Genomic DNA, 14,703 nt, shown 5'->3' on the forward strand with positions numbered 1-14,703 from the left:
ACTGTGCACTGTCACCTGTCAGCGGTGGGAGCCCCTGCCAGGCACTGACCATGCTGAACCTTCATCTTCCCACTTGGTACCCATACCCCTGAGGGTTAAATGACACACACCCCAAGCACCTAGCTGCATCTAGATGTGTAGAATGATCCAGTAAATGTCCTCCACCCACCGTCGAACCTCAGCAGTGGCTCCCAGCAGGGGCCTGGCACGGGGCATCCTAACCACACTGGCAGCTCCCCCATACAGACTGAGCCGACTGACCCCTGGGATGTCCACGTGCTTTCATCGCAGACAAGCACCAAAGTCCACACCGGGCCAGTGGCCGACTGCGGGGACTGGCATGGTGCTCCCTTCCCACCAGGTGCTCACCAGCACCAGTCCTGACTCACTGGGTCGGCCCCCAGCCCCTCCGAGGCCCCCCCCAGCCTCCACCCCTGCACCGGGGCAGAGTGGTGTGAACCGTAGCTGAGTTCCAGGACGAGGATACTCTAAGGCCAAGGGAAGACGGTAACAAGGATGGAGCCAGCAGCAGAGCGCGGACTCGGCCCAGCTCGTACGGACCCAGTGAGCCAGGTGCACTGAGCTGTCTGGACATTACTTCTCATCAGTAGCCGCACGGTCACCTCTGCCTGGCTCTGTCTCTGCCCCGTACTGGGGGGGTCTACTCACCACCCCCACCCCCACCCCCCGACATCGCATACATCAACCCACCAGGAAGTCCTGTGTGTGAACTCCCAAGGGATGAGCACGTGTGGCAGATCCCGGGAGGGGAGCCAGGGCCCTGGGGCAGAGTCACCTGGACAGGGGGAGATTCTCTCCCTTCTCCCCTCCCTGCCCTGGGCACAGCAAGAACCCTCCAGGTTGCTCACAGACCAGGGTCTCTGCTCCCAACACCCACCCCACCTCAGGCATGGACAGTGAGAATAGCCACATTTGATTTTAAAGCAAGGTTAACAAACCCACTTCAAAGGGTCAGGGGTTGTGGGGATTAAGTGGGAAACTGCTCCGTAGGCTCCAGAGGCCTGAGGCAGCACTGCTGCCTACAAGCAGAGCTGGCCACTGCCCATCGGCTCCTCCTGCTGGCCAGCAGGTGCCTGCCATGGTCACAGCCAGCCACTGCTCCAGGAGGCTGTGTGTCCTCGCAAGACCAGCAGGGTGTGTGTGTGTGTGTGTGTGTGTGTGCACGCACAACCCTTCCCTGGCCCCAGGATGTATATTCTGACTTGTTTCCCCAGTAAGGCAATGAGCCACCCAAAAAGTTCCACCCTCTCTCGGCAGCAATTCTGTGATCAAGGGTCACAGGTGCTCAGGAGATCATAGTGACCAAGGTGAGGCCGGGTGTCAGACACCCGGAGCTCTGGCCGGGGCTGAGAAAAGCAGTGTGCCCGCAGTTGGAGTGCTGTGGGGGCCCAACTATACAGGGTCTGCGTGAGTCTGGGTTAAGGTCAAGATAAGGCCAAGTCAGGGGGTAGGGGGATATGGACCAGAATGAAGCAATATAGTCCCAGGTTAGGGTCAGCGTGGGCTGGGATTGTGAAGTGTGTAAGGCGACGAGCCAGCGTACGGCTGCATTACCAGCCCATGGGGCCAGCTTTGGGAGCCAGTATGCCACCCAGCACAACACGACCCTGAGGGGCTGGACCCAGGCCTGCATCCCATTAGGATGACCTCTCTATTCAAAGCAATCCAGGCGGTTCTTTGCTATCCTGAATCCAGGGCCGCAAGGAAGTGGGGCCCCACAGAGGCAGGAATCCCCGGAGGTGACCCTCGGCAGCTCCCAGGGAGCACCCCTGCATGCACACTCCACACCCAAGTATCCCGGCAGCCCCTGCAGGCCCCGTGCACGCAGACGCACCCGATCCCCAGAGACCCCAGTGCACGTGTGCACACGTGTGTGAGTGTGAACACAGGATACGGCCTATGCCCGACGGCCCCACCCTCCCAGCACTGCTGGAGTCTCCTCAGGGTAATTATTTATTATTCATGGTCATCAGCATCTTCATTAATTATTCATATGATCCTTAATTATTATCCTTAACAGTAAGAGCAGTAAATAGCAGAAAAGTCCTTGAGGTGCCTAAGGCCCAGGGCCGGGTGCCTCCGGGCAGTTAGACCAGCTAATGCCCCCAGGGCAGTGGGGAGACCACAGACCCCCATCCACTGCCCGGCCCTGTCCCTGCCCCTGCCGCTCCCATGGGGGCCCAGGGGACTGCAGGAGGAGATGGTCCCGAGGGCTGGGGGAGGGGCTGTGCCTTCACGTTCCTCTCCCCTTTCTCGGCCAGGGCCTCCCGGGCAGGGCCTCTGAGGGGAGGGGCCCAGGCAGTGCGCTGAACCCTGGGTGAGCCACGTGTCCACACCAGGCAGCCCCACTAACTGCCCGGGTCTGAGCCATGTCTGTGCAGGGGCTGGGAGGTGAGGGCCCCCAGCTGGCCCGGCAGGGAGAGGCGTCGAGGGGGGCCATCTTGGGGGAGCTCCGGGGCCCCCGGGGGGAGCTCCTCGAACGCCATGAACTGGGAAACCTGCAGAGAACACAGTGTGAGCAGACGAGGAAGACTGTGGAAGGGGAGGGAGGGGAGAGAGGTGGCTGTCAGGGGAATAAAGAGGAGGGTCAGAGGACAGAGAAGGTCAGGAGAATTTGGTGACAGAGGACTGGAGGACAGAAGAGGGTCGGAGGGGACAAGAAGAGCCGAGGCACACAGAGCAGCACTTGGGGTACGAAGGGGAGGCGCTGAGGTTGCAAGCAGGGAAGTGTACTGTCCATGGGCAAGAGCCAAACCGGGCAGCCGGGAGCCCTGGGAGCTGCCCCTGACGTAGGGGAGAACTCCAGGCTGCAGCCATTCCCTTCCCCAGGGAATACGGCAGATGAATCCAAACCCAACCCAGAAAAAGGGGCCCCGAGTTGGGGCAGAAAGAGAAACGAGACTCCTTCCTCCAATCTAGAAAGAACTCGGGGACCTAGAAACAGAGGCAGGCTGGCGGCCAGGCCTCGGAAGGCCAGGGAGTGTGCCAGGGCAGGCGGGAGGGGTTTGTGGATGCTGACGAGTGTGCTGTGAGATCTCCGCGGGGGAGGCCGTGAAGGGAGACTGGCACATTTGCTGACGTGGGCCCTGGTGTCTGCAAACAGGAGCAGGCAGCATATGGGAGGGGGAGCAGATGCCAGAGGAGGGGGGGAGCAGATCCCAGGCCACCTCTGGGAGCCAGAAGAGCCCCCTTCCTGGGGCCCAGGCACAGCTGTCTTGTCAGAAGGCTGGGAACACACATGTCCACTCAGGAGAGGACAGAGGGCCACAGCGGCCCACCCCAACAGAGGAGCAGAGCTGCAGGCCGGAGGTGCCACCCTGGGGCTTCGCCAAAGCCCTCCAGACAGCCTGGCAAGGCAGCCAGTGCAAGCGCCATCAGCTGGCAGTGGAGCCGGGGCTGAGCAGCGCCAGTCACGGCAGGGAGCCGGGACCCTGTCGCAAAGGTGTGCTGGCACGCAGGCCCCACCACCGGGCCCCAGGCTCACCCAGTCCCCTCCTCGAGAGACCCTTCATGGCCATGACACAGACACCTTGGTGGGTCTGGTCATTTTGGTGACACCTCTCAGCCTGCTGTCTTCCTTGGCCCAGCTTTTGGGGGGTTTGGTTTGGGGGCCTGCAGCTCCTGAGGAAGCCTTCCTCCAGGAGTTCGGTCCAGGACGAGGGCAGAGACAGGGGTGGGAGGAGGCTGAGGCCCAGCGCCGAGCGAAAGGACAGCAAAGCAGGTTTGGGGTGGAACCGGGTCAGAGAAGGCAGGGCCAGGGCGCCTTGGGCAGGGAGGGGGCTTTGGAACTTACCTGAGAAAGCGAGTCCAGGGTGAGGGTGGGAATGGGGCCGACAGGCAGCAGAGAGGAGGCGGAGGTGGGACCAGGCCCTGGGGTGGTCACAGCACTGTAGGCGGGTGGGACCAGAGTCATCTGCCTCTGCAGCAGCTGCAGGACAGTGGCCATGTCCGCACTCAGCCGGGTCTCCAGCCTGGGGCAAGAAGGAGGAGGGTGCTCTGGCTCTCGGGGACGTGGGGACACCAGTCACTGGGACCTCGGGACCACCCTAAGGACCAGCCAGCTGGTCAACCCCAGGCTCCCTCTTCACTCTAGGGGTGCGGCCCGGGTCTCGGCACTGAAGGGAAGGAGGAGGTCAAGGTGCGGCACACACAGACAGGCCCAGACAGAATACACCCCCCCTTCTCCGAAACACGGCCACAAACTCGCAGATCACACACCCCCTGCCACGCCCACCCCCTCGACCCACAGCTGGGGGCGCAGCACGATCCCAGGAGCTGCCCTCACCTGTTGAGCTGCCTCTGAAGGGCATCCAGCCTGCTCTCCACGTCGCCCCGGGGCCTCCGGCACGGACTGGACAGAGGGATGTTCAGAAGGCTGGGGGTGGGGGCAGGGCAGCGAGGCAGCTCCTGGTACTGGCGTCCCCTACTGTCCCCCCAGAAGCTGAAGATGTTGGACACTCCTGAGAAGGCGCCTGGAGCCAGACAGCTGGGTTGAGGCCGCGTCAGATGCCACGCCCCACCCACCTGCGATGGCCCTTACCCTACCTGACAGCGGGTTACAAGTGTCACTGCTCTTCTCACCATCCTCCGTCAGGGGCTCCCCACCCGGCAGCTCTCCGGGGGGCCTGGGGCTGGAGAAGGGCACCAGGCGGAGGGGGCTGGAGCTGCGGCCTGGGCCCTCATCCTCACTGCTCTCAGGGCTGGAGGGGCCACTGGATGGGCTCTCCCCCCACGGCCCCCCTGGCCGGACCCGGCTACTCGGCCCTGCCCCCGCCCGGCCCGGCCCCAAGGCCGACACCTCCCCTGGCTGTTCCGGGTCTGTGGGAAACAGAGAAGGGCCTCAGAGAAGGAAGGAGGCACAGAAGGGGAGGGGAGGGGACTGAGCAGGCCTGGGACAGGGCTGTGCCAGGACACCCTGGTTTGTCCCCGGCTGTTTCTTCTGCTCTTTTCCCCATGCTCAAGAGGACTGAGAGCAACCAGCCGCGGGGCCAGGTCTTCTCCGGCTGCTGACTGAGAAGCACGGGCAGTGGCACTAATGGACGGGGCTCTCTGGGACCCCCCGTCGCTGCTCCCCTCGCCCTCCTCTGTGCTGTCTCTTCGCCCCATATCAGTTCAAGGCAGTGCCAGAGACACCAGCGCTTGGGGCCCAAAGAGGCCGGCACTCCCCCGCCCAGGAGGGTGGAAGGGGGCCTCCCGGAGGAGGTGCCAGTTCAAGTGGGGATTGGAGAATGGACAGCGTTCACGCAGGTGGGGTGAGACAGTGGGGATCACTGAAGGTAGGGGCGCGAAAATCTGCAGAGCCCAGGCGCAATTGACACCGCCGGACCCTGCGCTCTGGCCCCCACCCCACCTCACCTGGATCCCGCCCCTCGCCCCGCCCTGCCCCACCCCGCCCCCGCCTCACCCTTGTCGGTGCGCCGGCGGAAGGACAGCTTGCGCTTGCGCTGTCTGTTGAAGCCGCTCTCCAGCTCCGCGCTGCCGGGAGACCCGGGGATCATGTTCGTCTACAACCAAAAGCGGTGTCAGGGCCCTTCTGCGCCCACCTGCCCGGCCCGGGTCAGCCCACACCCCCTCATTAACATAGAGAGAAAGTGCGGCCCGGAGCAACCCCTGTGAGGAAGCGCTCCCGCACAGATGTCACCCCTGCCCAAGGGGGAGGGCTGAGTGCGGCTGGGACTTTGACACCATTTGACAGGCAGGGAAATAGGCCCAGAGAGGTCGCACAGCTGGGGACAGCCACCAGGGCGCAGCCTGCTCAGGGCAGCGCACTCACATCCCGCAGGTTGAAGGTGATCTCCAGGCTTGACCAGAAGTGGTCGGAGAACTCAGGGTACATGTCCAGCACCTCCAGCAGGTCATCCCGCTGGATCTTGTGCAGGTCGCAGTAGGTGAGGGCCCGCACATCCCCATTGGACTTGCCAGGCCGAGCGTACAGGTTTAAAGGCTCTCCAAAGATGTCATTCTTCCCTGGAGGCCACCAAGAGTGGGGGTTCAGCCCCTGGGCAGCAGCACAGGCAAAAGGCACCTGTCTTCCGGGCCTTCTCACCCTGGGCTGGGGGCCAGGGGCCTCCCCTCAGTGGGATCACCCACCCACCAGCCCCAGTCCCCAGAGCCAGGGAAGCCTCAGCCAGCCCCATCTCCCCCCCTGCGCCCAAAGGCAGGACCTGTGAGGCCTGGTCTCAGTGCCCTGGGGTAGAGGTTATAGAGGGCTTGGACCTCCCTGCCTTCTGACAACTGGAAACAGCCAGCAGGACCGGCCTGGATACCCCCTCTCTGCCCATGATCCTGGCTTCCTTGGGTTCTAAGTCCACTTTTAACCCCCTCCAAACCCCATGTCCCAAACACTCTCCTGGCCAATCACTGCACCCTCGGTGTTCTTCGAGCTTAGATCATAACACAGTAGGGAAACAAGACCGGCGTTTTGTTTGCCAAAAAAAAAATAGGATAGCATAACTGATCACAGCGCAGGACAGATAACACCAGAATGTATCACACATAGTAAAGTTAAGTGTTGTACAGTGAAACTTTGGTTTTAGTTGTGTTTGGGATGTCTGTGGAGTGAGTATAGGTATTTGTGCTGAACTGAGAAATAAAAATCGAAAGTGGCCCATTGTGACACATTTGCACTAAGGTGCAGCTGTGCAGGGACAAGGGGAGGACAGGCAGAGGGCAGGAAGGCCCTTGCCAGGCACCCCTGCTCTGTGTACAGCAGGTAGGATGGAAAGTTAGGATGGGAGGAGAAGAGGGGCAAGACTCCCTTGCTTTGGAGATGGTGCAGGCTGGGCTGGGCTGTGTCCCATGAGGCTGCAGGGAACTTAGTAAACTTCCTTAGTAAAATCATATGCATAACGTCCCTCCACTGCCCACCTTGGAATATCCGGTTTGGTCCTGCTTTAAAAGGAAGCAAGAGTGTCACTGCCTGTGGGGAGAGCCTGAGGGGGAGCAGAATCCAAGAACCCCCCCGAGTTCAGCAGCCCCACCCCATCTGGGGCTCCTCTCCACTGTCCCCCCCTTAGAGGGCCTAAGCTTAGGTGAATTAAAGGAACTCAAGGTCCCCTACAGGCAGTCCTGGGTCCACAGCCCCAACAACTGTGTCCTTGGAGAGCTCCGACCTCTCTCCGGGCCTCGGCAGGCACTTCCAGCCCAGCACCCGGACCCCCCTGACCCAGCCCCATACCCAGGATGGCCACGACGACGTCCCCCCGCAGGATCTCGATGGAGCCCCGGGAGATGAAGTAGAGGGCGGTGAGCAGGTCCCCAGCGTGCACCAGCGTGTCCCCTGGCGGTGCATGGGTCGTCTTGAACTTCATGGCCAGGGCCCTCAGGCAGCCCTTGGTGGCCCCTCGGAAAGGCTTGCAGTGCTGCAGCAGTGAGCGGTTCAGATGCAGACAGATGTCCGCCTGCAGGCACTCGGGGAAACCTTTCAGTACCTGGGGGCGGTGGGCGGGCTCAGCACCCTGTCTTCAGGCCCCCGGCCCTGAGACCCTGGGAGGAGCATCAGAGGGTCCACCCCTTCTAGCCGTGCGCCTGTGGGCATGATGACGCCTTGCTGCTCTCGGCTTCATTTTCTCGGGTACAGTGTAGAGACCGATCCCTGTCTGGGGCTGTTGGAAGGTTTCCATGCTTCGCCTATGTGAAAGGGCCTGCTTTGGCCTGCCCCGTGGTGTGAGTTCTCCCGGTAAATGAGCTCCATTATCAAAAGGAGGAGCACACCTCTCTCAGGGGCCTTCTGACCACTAACTCAACCACCTGAACCACAGAGTGTGACACTATCAAGGGTGCTCCCTGCATCCAGAGAAATCTCCGTGACCTTGCTCCCTCCAGCCCGCCACCAGCCCTCCTCGAAGTCCAGGGGCCTCACCGCGTTCATATCGATGCCGTTGGTGTAGGACCAGGCGTGCTGGAAATACTCCTCCAGGCGCTGGCGCAAGGGGTTGGGGATCTGGTGGAAGCGGATGAACTCGCGCACCCGAAGCATCTGCGTGTGGTAGCGGGCGGTGCCCGAGTACAGCCTCTGGATGATGGCGGACACGTTGCCGAAGATGCTGGCGTACATGAGCGCTGGGGGCGGGGGTGCGCGGCCCGTCAGCACGTGAGGGACCCCGCCCGCCCCGGCGCCGGGTCAGTGACACACACAGTCACACCTCCGCATAAGCACACGCAAGAGACGCACAGACACAGGAGCCCAGGTCCACGTGCCCTGGTGTCCCAGTTCCCAAACGTGTCCCGATGGTAGTCCCGGGAGCCTCCAAGTCCCGGGGCCCCACTCTGGCCCATGTGGCATCCTCCCTCTCCTCCATCACGGGCTCCTCCCAGACTCTAGCCGCCGCCCGTCCCCAGGGACACACTCACAGCCGATGAGCATGACACAGATGGAGAAGATCTTCTCGGAGTTGGTGTTGGGGGAGACGTTGCCGAAGCCCACGCTGGTGAGGCTGCTGAAGGTGAAGTAAAGGGCCGTGACATACTTGTCCTTGATGGAGGGGCCGCCCAGGCCGCTGCTGTTGTAGGGCTTGCCGATCTGGTCACCCAGGTTGTGCAGCCAGCCGATGCGGGAGTCCATGTGCGGCTGCTCCATGTTGCCGATGGCGTACCAGATGCAGGCCAGCCAGTGCGCGATGAGCGCGAAGGTGCACATAAGCAGGAAGAGCACGGCCGCGCCGTACTCCGAGTAGCGGTCCAGCTTCCTGGCCACGCGCACCAGCCGCAGCAGCCGTGCCGTCTTCAGCAGCCCGATCAGCTGGAGGGGGGGGGCGTTCAGTGTGGGGGCTAATGAGGAGTCGTGGGGCACTGCAGCCCTCGGGGTCACTGAAGTAAAATCCCCAAAGACTTCCCCCCAGAACCTCCCAATGATCGAAGCCCCTCCCATTCCCTAAGCCCAGCACGGAGTCCCATTCGTCTCTGTGCTAGCTCGGGGACAAAGGGCTCACGGGGTCCCCTGCTGAGACCGGGACTCAGAAGGGTACAACACCCACCCTAAGGGGCCTGGCCAGAACTCCCACTGGTTCCCAGGCCACTTCTATGTGCTTAGAACATGGCGGCCTCGTTGGATAGACAAACAGAAGAAGGCGGCCCCTCTGGACCTCTACCTGGCGAGCGGCTCATGTGGACGGGGCGGCGGCCATGGGCTAGCTGGGGCACCTGCCATGCCCCCTTTCTCTCCCTGCCCCCTGGGCCCCACGACCTCCTCTCCTTTTCCAGGTGCCCTCCCTCCCGACTTACCTCCTCGGAGCCAGAGCCGAAGATGAGCAAGTCGAAGGGGATGGCGGCCACCATGTCGATGAGGAACCAGCCCTTGAAGTAGTGGACGGCGATGCGGCCGGGATGGCTGACCACCTCTTCGTTGGCGTTGACGTAAGTGGTGCGGAAGTTGATGAGGATGTCCACGATGAACATGATGTCCACGATGAAGTCCACCACGGCCAGGGGCTGGCAGGCGTAGCCACAGTCGGGGGCCGCGGGGCCCTCTTCTGTCTCCTTGAGCAGGAAGGCGGCCGAGTAGGGCGTGAAGACGGCCGTGTAGATGACAAGCAGCAGGATGAGCCAGTCCCACACGGCCTTGAATGGGCTGTAGTGCAGGATGGTCCAGCGGTGAATGCGCGGCGCCTGCAGCTTGTACTCCGGCAGCACGTCGGCGCCCAGGGACAGGACCTGGACGGGCGGGAAGGGTGGAGGCGATGGAATGATGGCGCCCTGGAGTCCGGGGCCGGGGAGGAGGGCAGGCCATGGGCTCTCCAGGGTGGAAGCAGGCGTCATCTCTGCGGGGGCCTCCGGAGAAGAGACCGAGCAGAGTAAGGGAGAAGCTAACAAGAGTCCATCCGGATGCCCATCCCTCAGCCAGAGGCCACAGCCCCTGCCCGCCGGGGGAGCCAGACACTCCTCTTCCCCAGGCAGTACGCGGACCTGCTGTGCTCAGGGCACCAGGCAGTGACATCCAGAAGGATGGCTCCCCACCAGCCACGTGCATCCATACCTCTGGTTATAACTCCACCACACGACCCTGCCCACAGCGCCCCCCAAACACCACACAGACACCACACACACACACACACACACACACACACACACACACACACACACGATTCCAGTAGAGAAAATGCTCCAAGGGCTTAGACTCCAAGCCTGGGTGATAACCCCAGGAGCCATAGCTTCGACACATAAAACGGTGGTGGTCACTGCCATTCCCATAGCAGTGCCATTCCTGGTGGCCCGGGGACTGAGAGCCTAAAGGTCCGTTTGCCACTGGTGCAAGGGTACCAGCCACCCAGACTCAGGCCCCTTGCCTCCCTTGGGAAGTGACCAAGACACACACCCCCGCCACTCCCCAGGCCCCCTGTCCCCAGACCTCAAACTTTGCCTTCCCACACTCCTACAAAGGCCCACAGAAGACCTAAGCCAGCCACAGATGTACCCACATGCACACAGACGGACGTGCACGCAGGCGAATGTTCAGAAGTGTCCTACCCAGCCCTGCACAGGCTCAACGGTCAGGCGGAGGCAGGCCTGCCATCCACAGCAAACAGCAGCAGCCGTGCCATTCTCTTCCCGAGCCAAACTAGGAAGAACTGAGGCCAGCTTCCCCGTGCTGGGCCAGGAGCCTGGCTGTTCCCCGTTGCCTCCCCCTGCCCCCTAGAATCCTCCCTCACAGACATCTGACTCAACCCCAGACTCTGTCCCTAGGCCCTCCAGGCCTGGCGCTGCCATCCCCAGGCAGCCAAACCCAAAGCCTCACCCACACCCTGAGAACCAAGGTTGCTGGCCTCACTCCAGAAGCACTGAGCGCCAGGGCCCCACATCCTCAGGCCTCTGGGCTGGGAGAGAGTCAGTGTGGGTGGAACCCCCAAAGATTCCCATTCATACTCAAGCCAGGGATCCCCTGGACCCACCATCCCCAGATGGACTGTTTGGAGAGCATCCCCTTAGAGGAAGTAACTGGAAGTTAACACGGGCCACAGTTAGGGGTTTGGCCACCCTCAGGGAGGCATGGCAGCTCCAGACACATCTGATGGGTGGGGGAGCAGCTGGGACCTGGGGGAGGGGAGGGAGCATGGGGGCTTCCAGGCCCACACTTCTGCCCTGCCTTCAGCTCAAGCTGCTTGCTTCTTAAGGCAGAGAGCATGAGGCAATGGCCTTTCAGGGGTCAAGTGAGGACTGAAGAAAGAATGGACCAAGGCTCCCACAGACAACTGCCCCTGGATGGGGCTCCTGCCCGAGCCCTGGGGGCTGTGTGGGACCACACACACAGCATGACCCTGCCCCTCCCCGAATCTGCACCAGCAAGACCAGCACGGCGCCAGTGCACAAATGCACACTCTTGGGACAAACCCGGGACTCAAGGCCTGGATCCACAGACCTCAGCTTACAGGGGTCAGGCCCTGCTCTGCGACCAGCTGCTTACCGTATGGCCTTGGCCCAGGTTTGTAACCCCCCTTGACTTCCTGTCCCACAGACAGAATACTGAAGCTTATTTAAGCCAAATCCTGGGTCCTCACCTGTGGGTGGGATTCTCCCCCCCGCCACACACACACCTGTTCCCCAACTAGGAGGAGCGCAGGGAGTTCAGGCGTGGAGGGGGGGATTCTCAGACACACTCCCAAACCACCTCCAACTGCCCTGAGCTGCTCCCCACTGACAGAAGCCCCTGGGGGCAGAGAGGTGACTCCCAGGAGAAGCCTGCAGAATAACCAGCCTGGGGGGGTGGCTATGCAGCCACCAGCACCTCACGCCCCAGGGAAGCGGTGATCCAGGTGGCTGAGCTCCATCTGCCCTCATCACCATCCGGTGGCCCCTGACCTCACACTCTCCTCAGCCTCAGTCTCCAAATCTTGACCCCGGAAGCAGCCCAAGCCTCCCTCCCCCCACACAGTGTCCACGCCAGCCCACAGCAAGGAGCATTAGGGTCCCAGATCTTTTCTGGCAGGCCTCTCACTGTCCCACCATGTTCCTCTCCTCCCCGTTCACCCACCGTCATCCTCTCTGGGCACCCATTTCATCCCTGTTCTCCCTCTCCTCCTTTTGTATTTAGAGCCAGGACAGTGGGCCACAGAAGCCTTGGGAGAGGGGAAGCCCTGGCAAGAAAAACACTGTCCACCCAGGCCCAGCAGGCCTGGAGGAGAGCAAGCAGGGGCCAGCAGTGGGATGAGCAGAGCTGCGGACCCCACGGCTCCCCAACCCGTCCTGCTTCTCAGAAGCCCTCTCCCGGCCCGGCCTGGGAGCCAGGGTCCTCCAAGCCGCACCCAACTTGCCAGCGCCTGTCTCAGTGCCCCAGCCCAGGGAGGGAAAGGGAGTGGCTGGGGGGGTGGTCACCTACCTCCTGGGCCACCAGGCTGGAGATGCGCACGGCCCGCCTCACCCGGCCTTTCTGGGCCCTGGGCTGCAGAGCCCCTGTCCCGCTCGCCTTCCCTGCTGGGGCCGCCATGGAGGACTTGGCTCCCCCCAGCCTGACTGCCCTGGAGCCCGAGGGCCCGGCCAGCGCCTCACCTGCACCCCAGCAGCAGTCCCAGCCCAGGCTGCGCCCCAGAGGCTGGCGGCCTGGCTTCCAGGGCAGCCTCTGGCATGAAGCCAGGGTTGCTGGAGCTGGGCCCCGGGGCCGGGGTCACCCTGGCAGTGAGTGTGGACAGCAGCCCACCTGGCTCGGGCTGCCCATGGCCCCCTGGTGCGGGCCCCGCTGCCAGGGTGCTGCGCTCTGCCCGCCGCCAGCCCAGCAGCAGCGCCGCGGTCNCCCTGTCACCGCAGATTAATGGTCTCCCCAACACCCCCGCCCCGCCGGTCCAGTGCCCAGCCAGCCAGAGTCAGACAGACACCCAGAGATGGAGAGACCGCCTGGTGACAGGCAAAGCCAGGAACACACACGCACGCCGCTACATACAGACCACGCACAGACCACACCACGACAGGCACACGCTGTGGGCCCCAGCAGCAGGGCAGACACCCGGGCTCCAGGTGGAAAGAGAGGCAGAGGCAGGAGGGGGAAAGGGGTAGGCAGGGGCTTGGGGTGAGGGGGAACATTCTGGAGTCAAGGCCAAGGGGCTGGAGACCTGGCAGGAGCCCAGAGAGCCAGAGGCAGCGGGAGCAGGGCCAGGAGGAGGGCCGAGGAGGCTGGCAGCGACAACAGCACAACAGCGAGCGAAAGGGGGCAGCTCCCTTGCCCAGGCCAACTCAGGGAGCTACTGTGCAAGGGGCAGGAGGGAGCCACGGAGACTGAGGCTCAGCAGGTGTGGGACAGTGGCCCCCACTGTCCCAGGCTCCTCACCTACTGCAGGGATCCCCACTCCTGACCCTCTCCCCTGACCCCACCCCCAAAGCCAGGACATGAAGAAGGAGTTGGACCGGGCCGCAGGGGTGGTGCCACCAATCTTGCTGCCCAGAGGGGCCAGGAGACCAGGCCCCAGACAGCATTGGGCAATGCCCCCAAAGGCTGGCGGTCTTCTCTGGCCCTGGATTTGGGGACCTCATCCCTATGTATCTGTGCACCCACCATCATACGCTCCCCTCCTGACATGGGAAGACAACTCCCCTGTCCCATGGTTTGGGGACAGGGATGGGCACCTCCAAACCATTCTGGCCCTAGCATAGGATCCCCACCCTCCACCTAGCTTATCACATTGGCCTAGAAGAACTGGGGACCCTGATCTTGATCTTAGTGGCCCCTTCTAATTTGAAGTCTCCCATAGGTCTGCCCCTACTCTGCCCCATACCTCCTTCACCACACCCTGTGAGCAGACCCCATCACACCCCTGCGACTGCCTTCTCCGGCCCACCCTGCCTCAACTGCCCTGTCCTCCCTGTGCCCCGTCAACCTGTTCTCTGTATCTGTCCTGTCCCAAGTTCCTTTCCCTTCCTCTCTTTTCTTCCCCTCCCCTCCCCTCTTCTCCCCTGTAGTCTCCCTTTCTCAGGACCTCTCAGACTTGTTCTCTCTCATCCCAGTTCTGGAACTCCCCCACCCCCACCTCCAGCCAATGGGTCTGCCCACCCTCAAGAGGCCATTACTGACTGGACCCCTCCACCACCCTCCTTTGACCACAGCCCACTCCCACCCCCCTCTAAGCTCCTCCAAGGTGAGAGGAGAGGAAAGGAGCCAAGCACCTACCTGGGTGACCTTCTCAGTGACATTGTGGGTCCGCTCCTTTATCTTGGGTGCTATGATCTCCCGGTCACTGGTGGGCGAAGCCAGGAAAGGGTCCCCCTTGAGGTCCACAAAGTTGAGGGTGATTTGGGGAATCTTGCTAATGGTACGGTAGCGCACGAGGTCGGAATCTGACGTGGAGTTAAGCAGGCCGCCGCGCAGGGGGTGCATGGCCCCTGGAGTGGTGGGGAAAGTCGGGTCAGGGGGGCAGGCGGGGGTGTACAGCCCAGGGGTGGAGGGGAGAGTCGGGTCAGGGGGGCAGGCTGAGATGGAGACCAGGCCCTGTGTGAACCAGGCCACGGGATACCGTGAGTCAATGAGGTCAACTCAGGAGACAGGCCGTCACTGAGAAACAAGGCCAGAGTCCTGCCCACTGGAAGGAAGCATGCCATGGTGCAGCTAGGAGAGGACGGAGGGAGAAGATCCTGCACAGGATCTGTTCAGTGGGCACCGGTGGTAGCCGGTCCCAGAGGCCTCTCCGGCCCTTCACACTCCCCATGGCCATCCCTGCTCCAGGCCATCCTGGGAAAGCAGCTCCAGCAGCCAGCAAAGGCTCT

General features: G+C 62.5%; 1 protein-coding gene across 8 annotated transcripts in view; it reads right to left on the minus strand.

Annotated features, from left to right (window-relative positions):
• Positions 1-1,956: 1,956 nt before the first annotated feature.
• The window catches only part of KCNH2 (potassium voltage-gated channel subfamily H member 2), a 46,006-nt gene continuing 33,259 nt past the window's right edge, over positions 1,957-14,703 (minus strand). For 3 of the 8 annotated variants that reach the window (XM_034639517.1, XM_034639545.1, XM_034639533.1), the window contains exons 5-15: positions 14,111-14,322; positions 9,244-9,672; positions 8,374-8,761; positions 7,883-8,082; positions 7,199-7,451; positions 5,795-5,988; positions 5,426-5,525; positions 4,567-4,839; positions 4,307-4,493; positions 3,815-3,992; positions 1,957-2,519 (exon numbers count right to left, since the gene is read on the minus strand). In XM_034639517.1, the coding sequence (XP_034495408.1) occupies positions 2,370-2,519; positions 3,815-3,992; positions 4,307-4,493; positions 4,567-4,839; positions 5,426-5,525; positions 5,795-5,988; positions 7,199-7,451; positions 7,883-8,082; positions 8,374-8,761; positions 9,244-9,672; positions 14,111-14,322 (2,564 nt within the window). In that variant the 3' untranslated portion in view covers positions 1,957-2,369. Of the gene's footprint in view, positions 2,520-3,789; positions 3,993-4,306; positions 4,494-4,566; positions 4,840-5,425; positions 5,526-5,794; positions 5,989-7,198; positions 7,452-7,882; positions 8,083-8,373; positions 8,762-9,243; positions 9,673-12,331; positions 12,727-14,110; positions 14,323-14,703 lie in introns of those variants that run through there. The other 5 variants (XM_034639526.1, XM_034639553.1, XR_004619246.1 and 2 more) reach the window with 5 other exon arrangements.

This window comes from Ailuropoda melanoleuca, chromosome 1 (genome assembly GCF_002007445.2).
Source record: "Ailuropoda melanoleuca isolate Jingjing chromosome 1, ASM200744v2, whole genome shotgun sequence".
Lineage (NCBI taxonomy): Eukaryota > Metazoa > Chordata > Mammalia > Carnivora > Ursidae > Ailuropoda > Ailuropoda melanoleuca.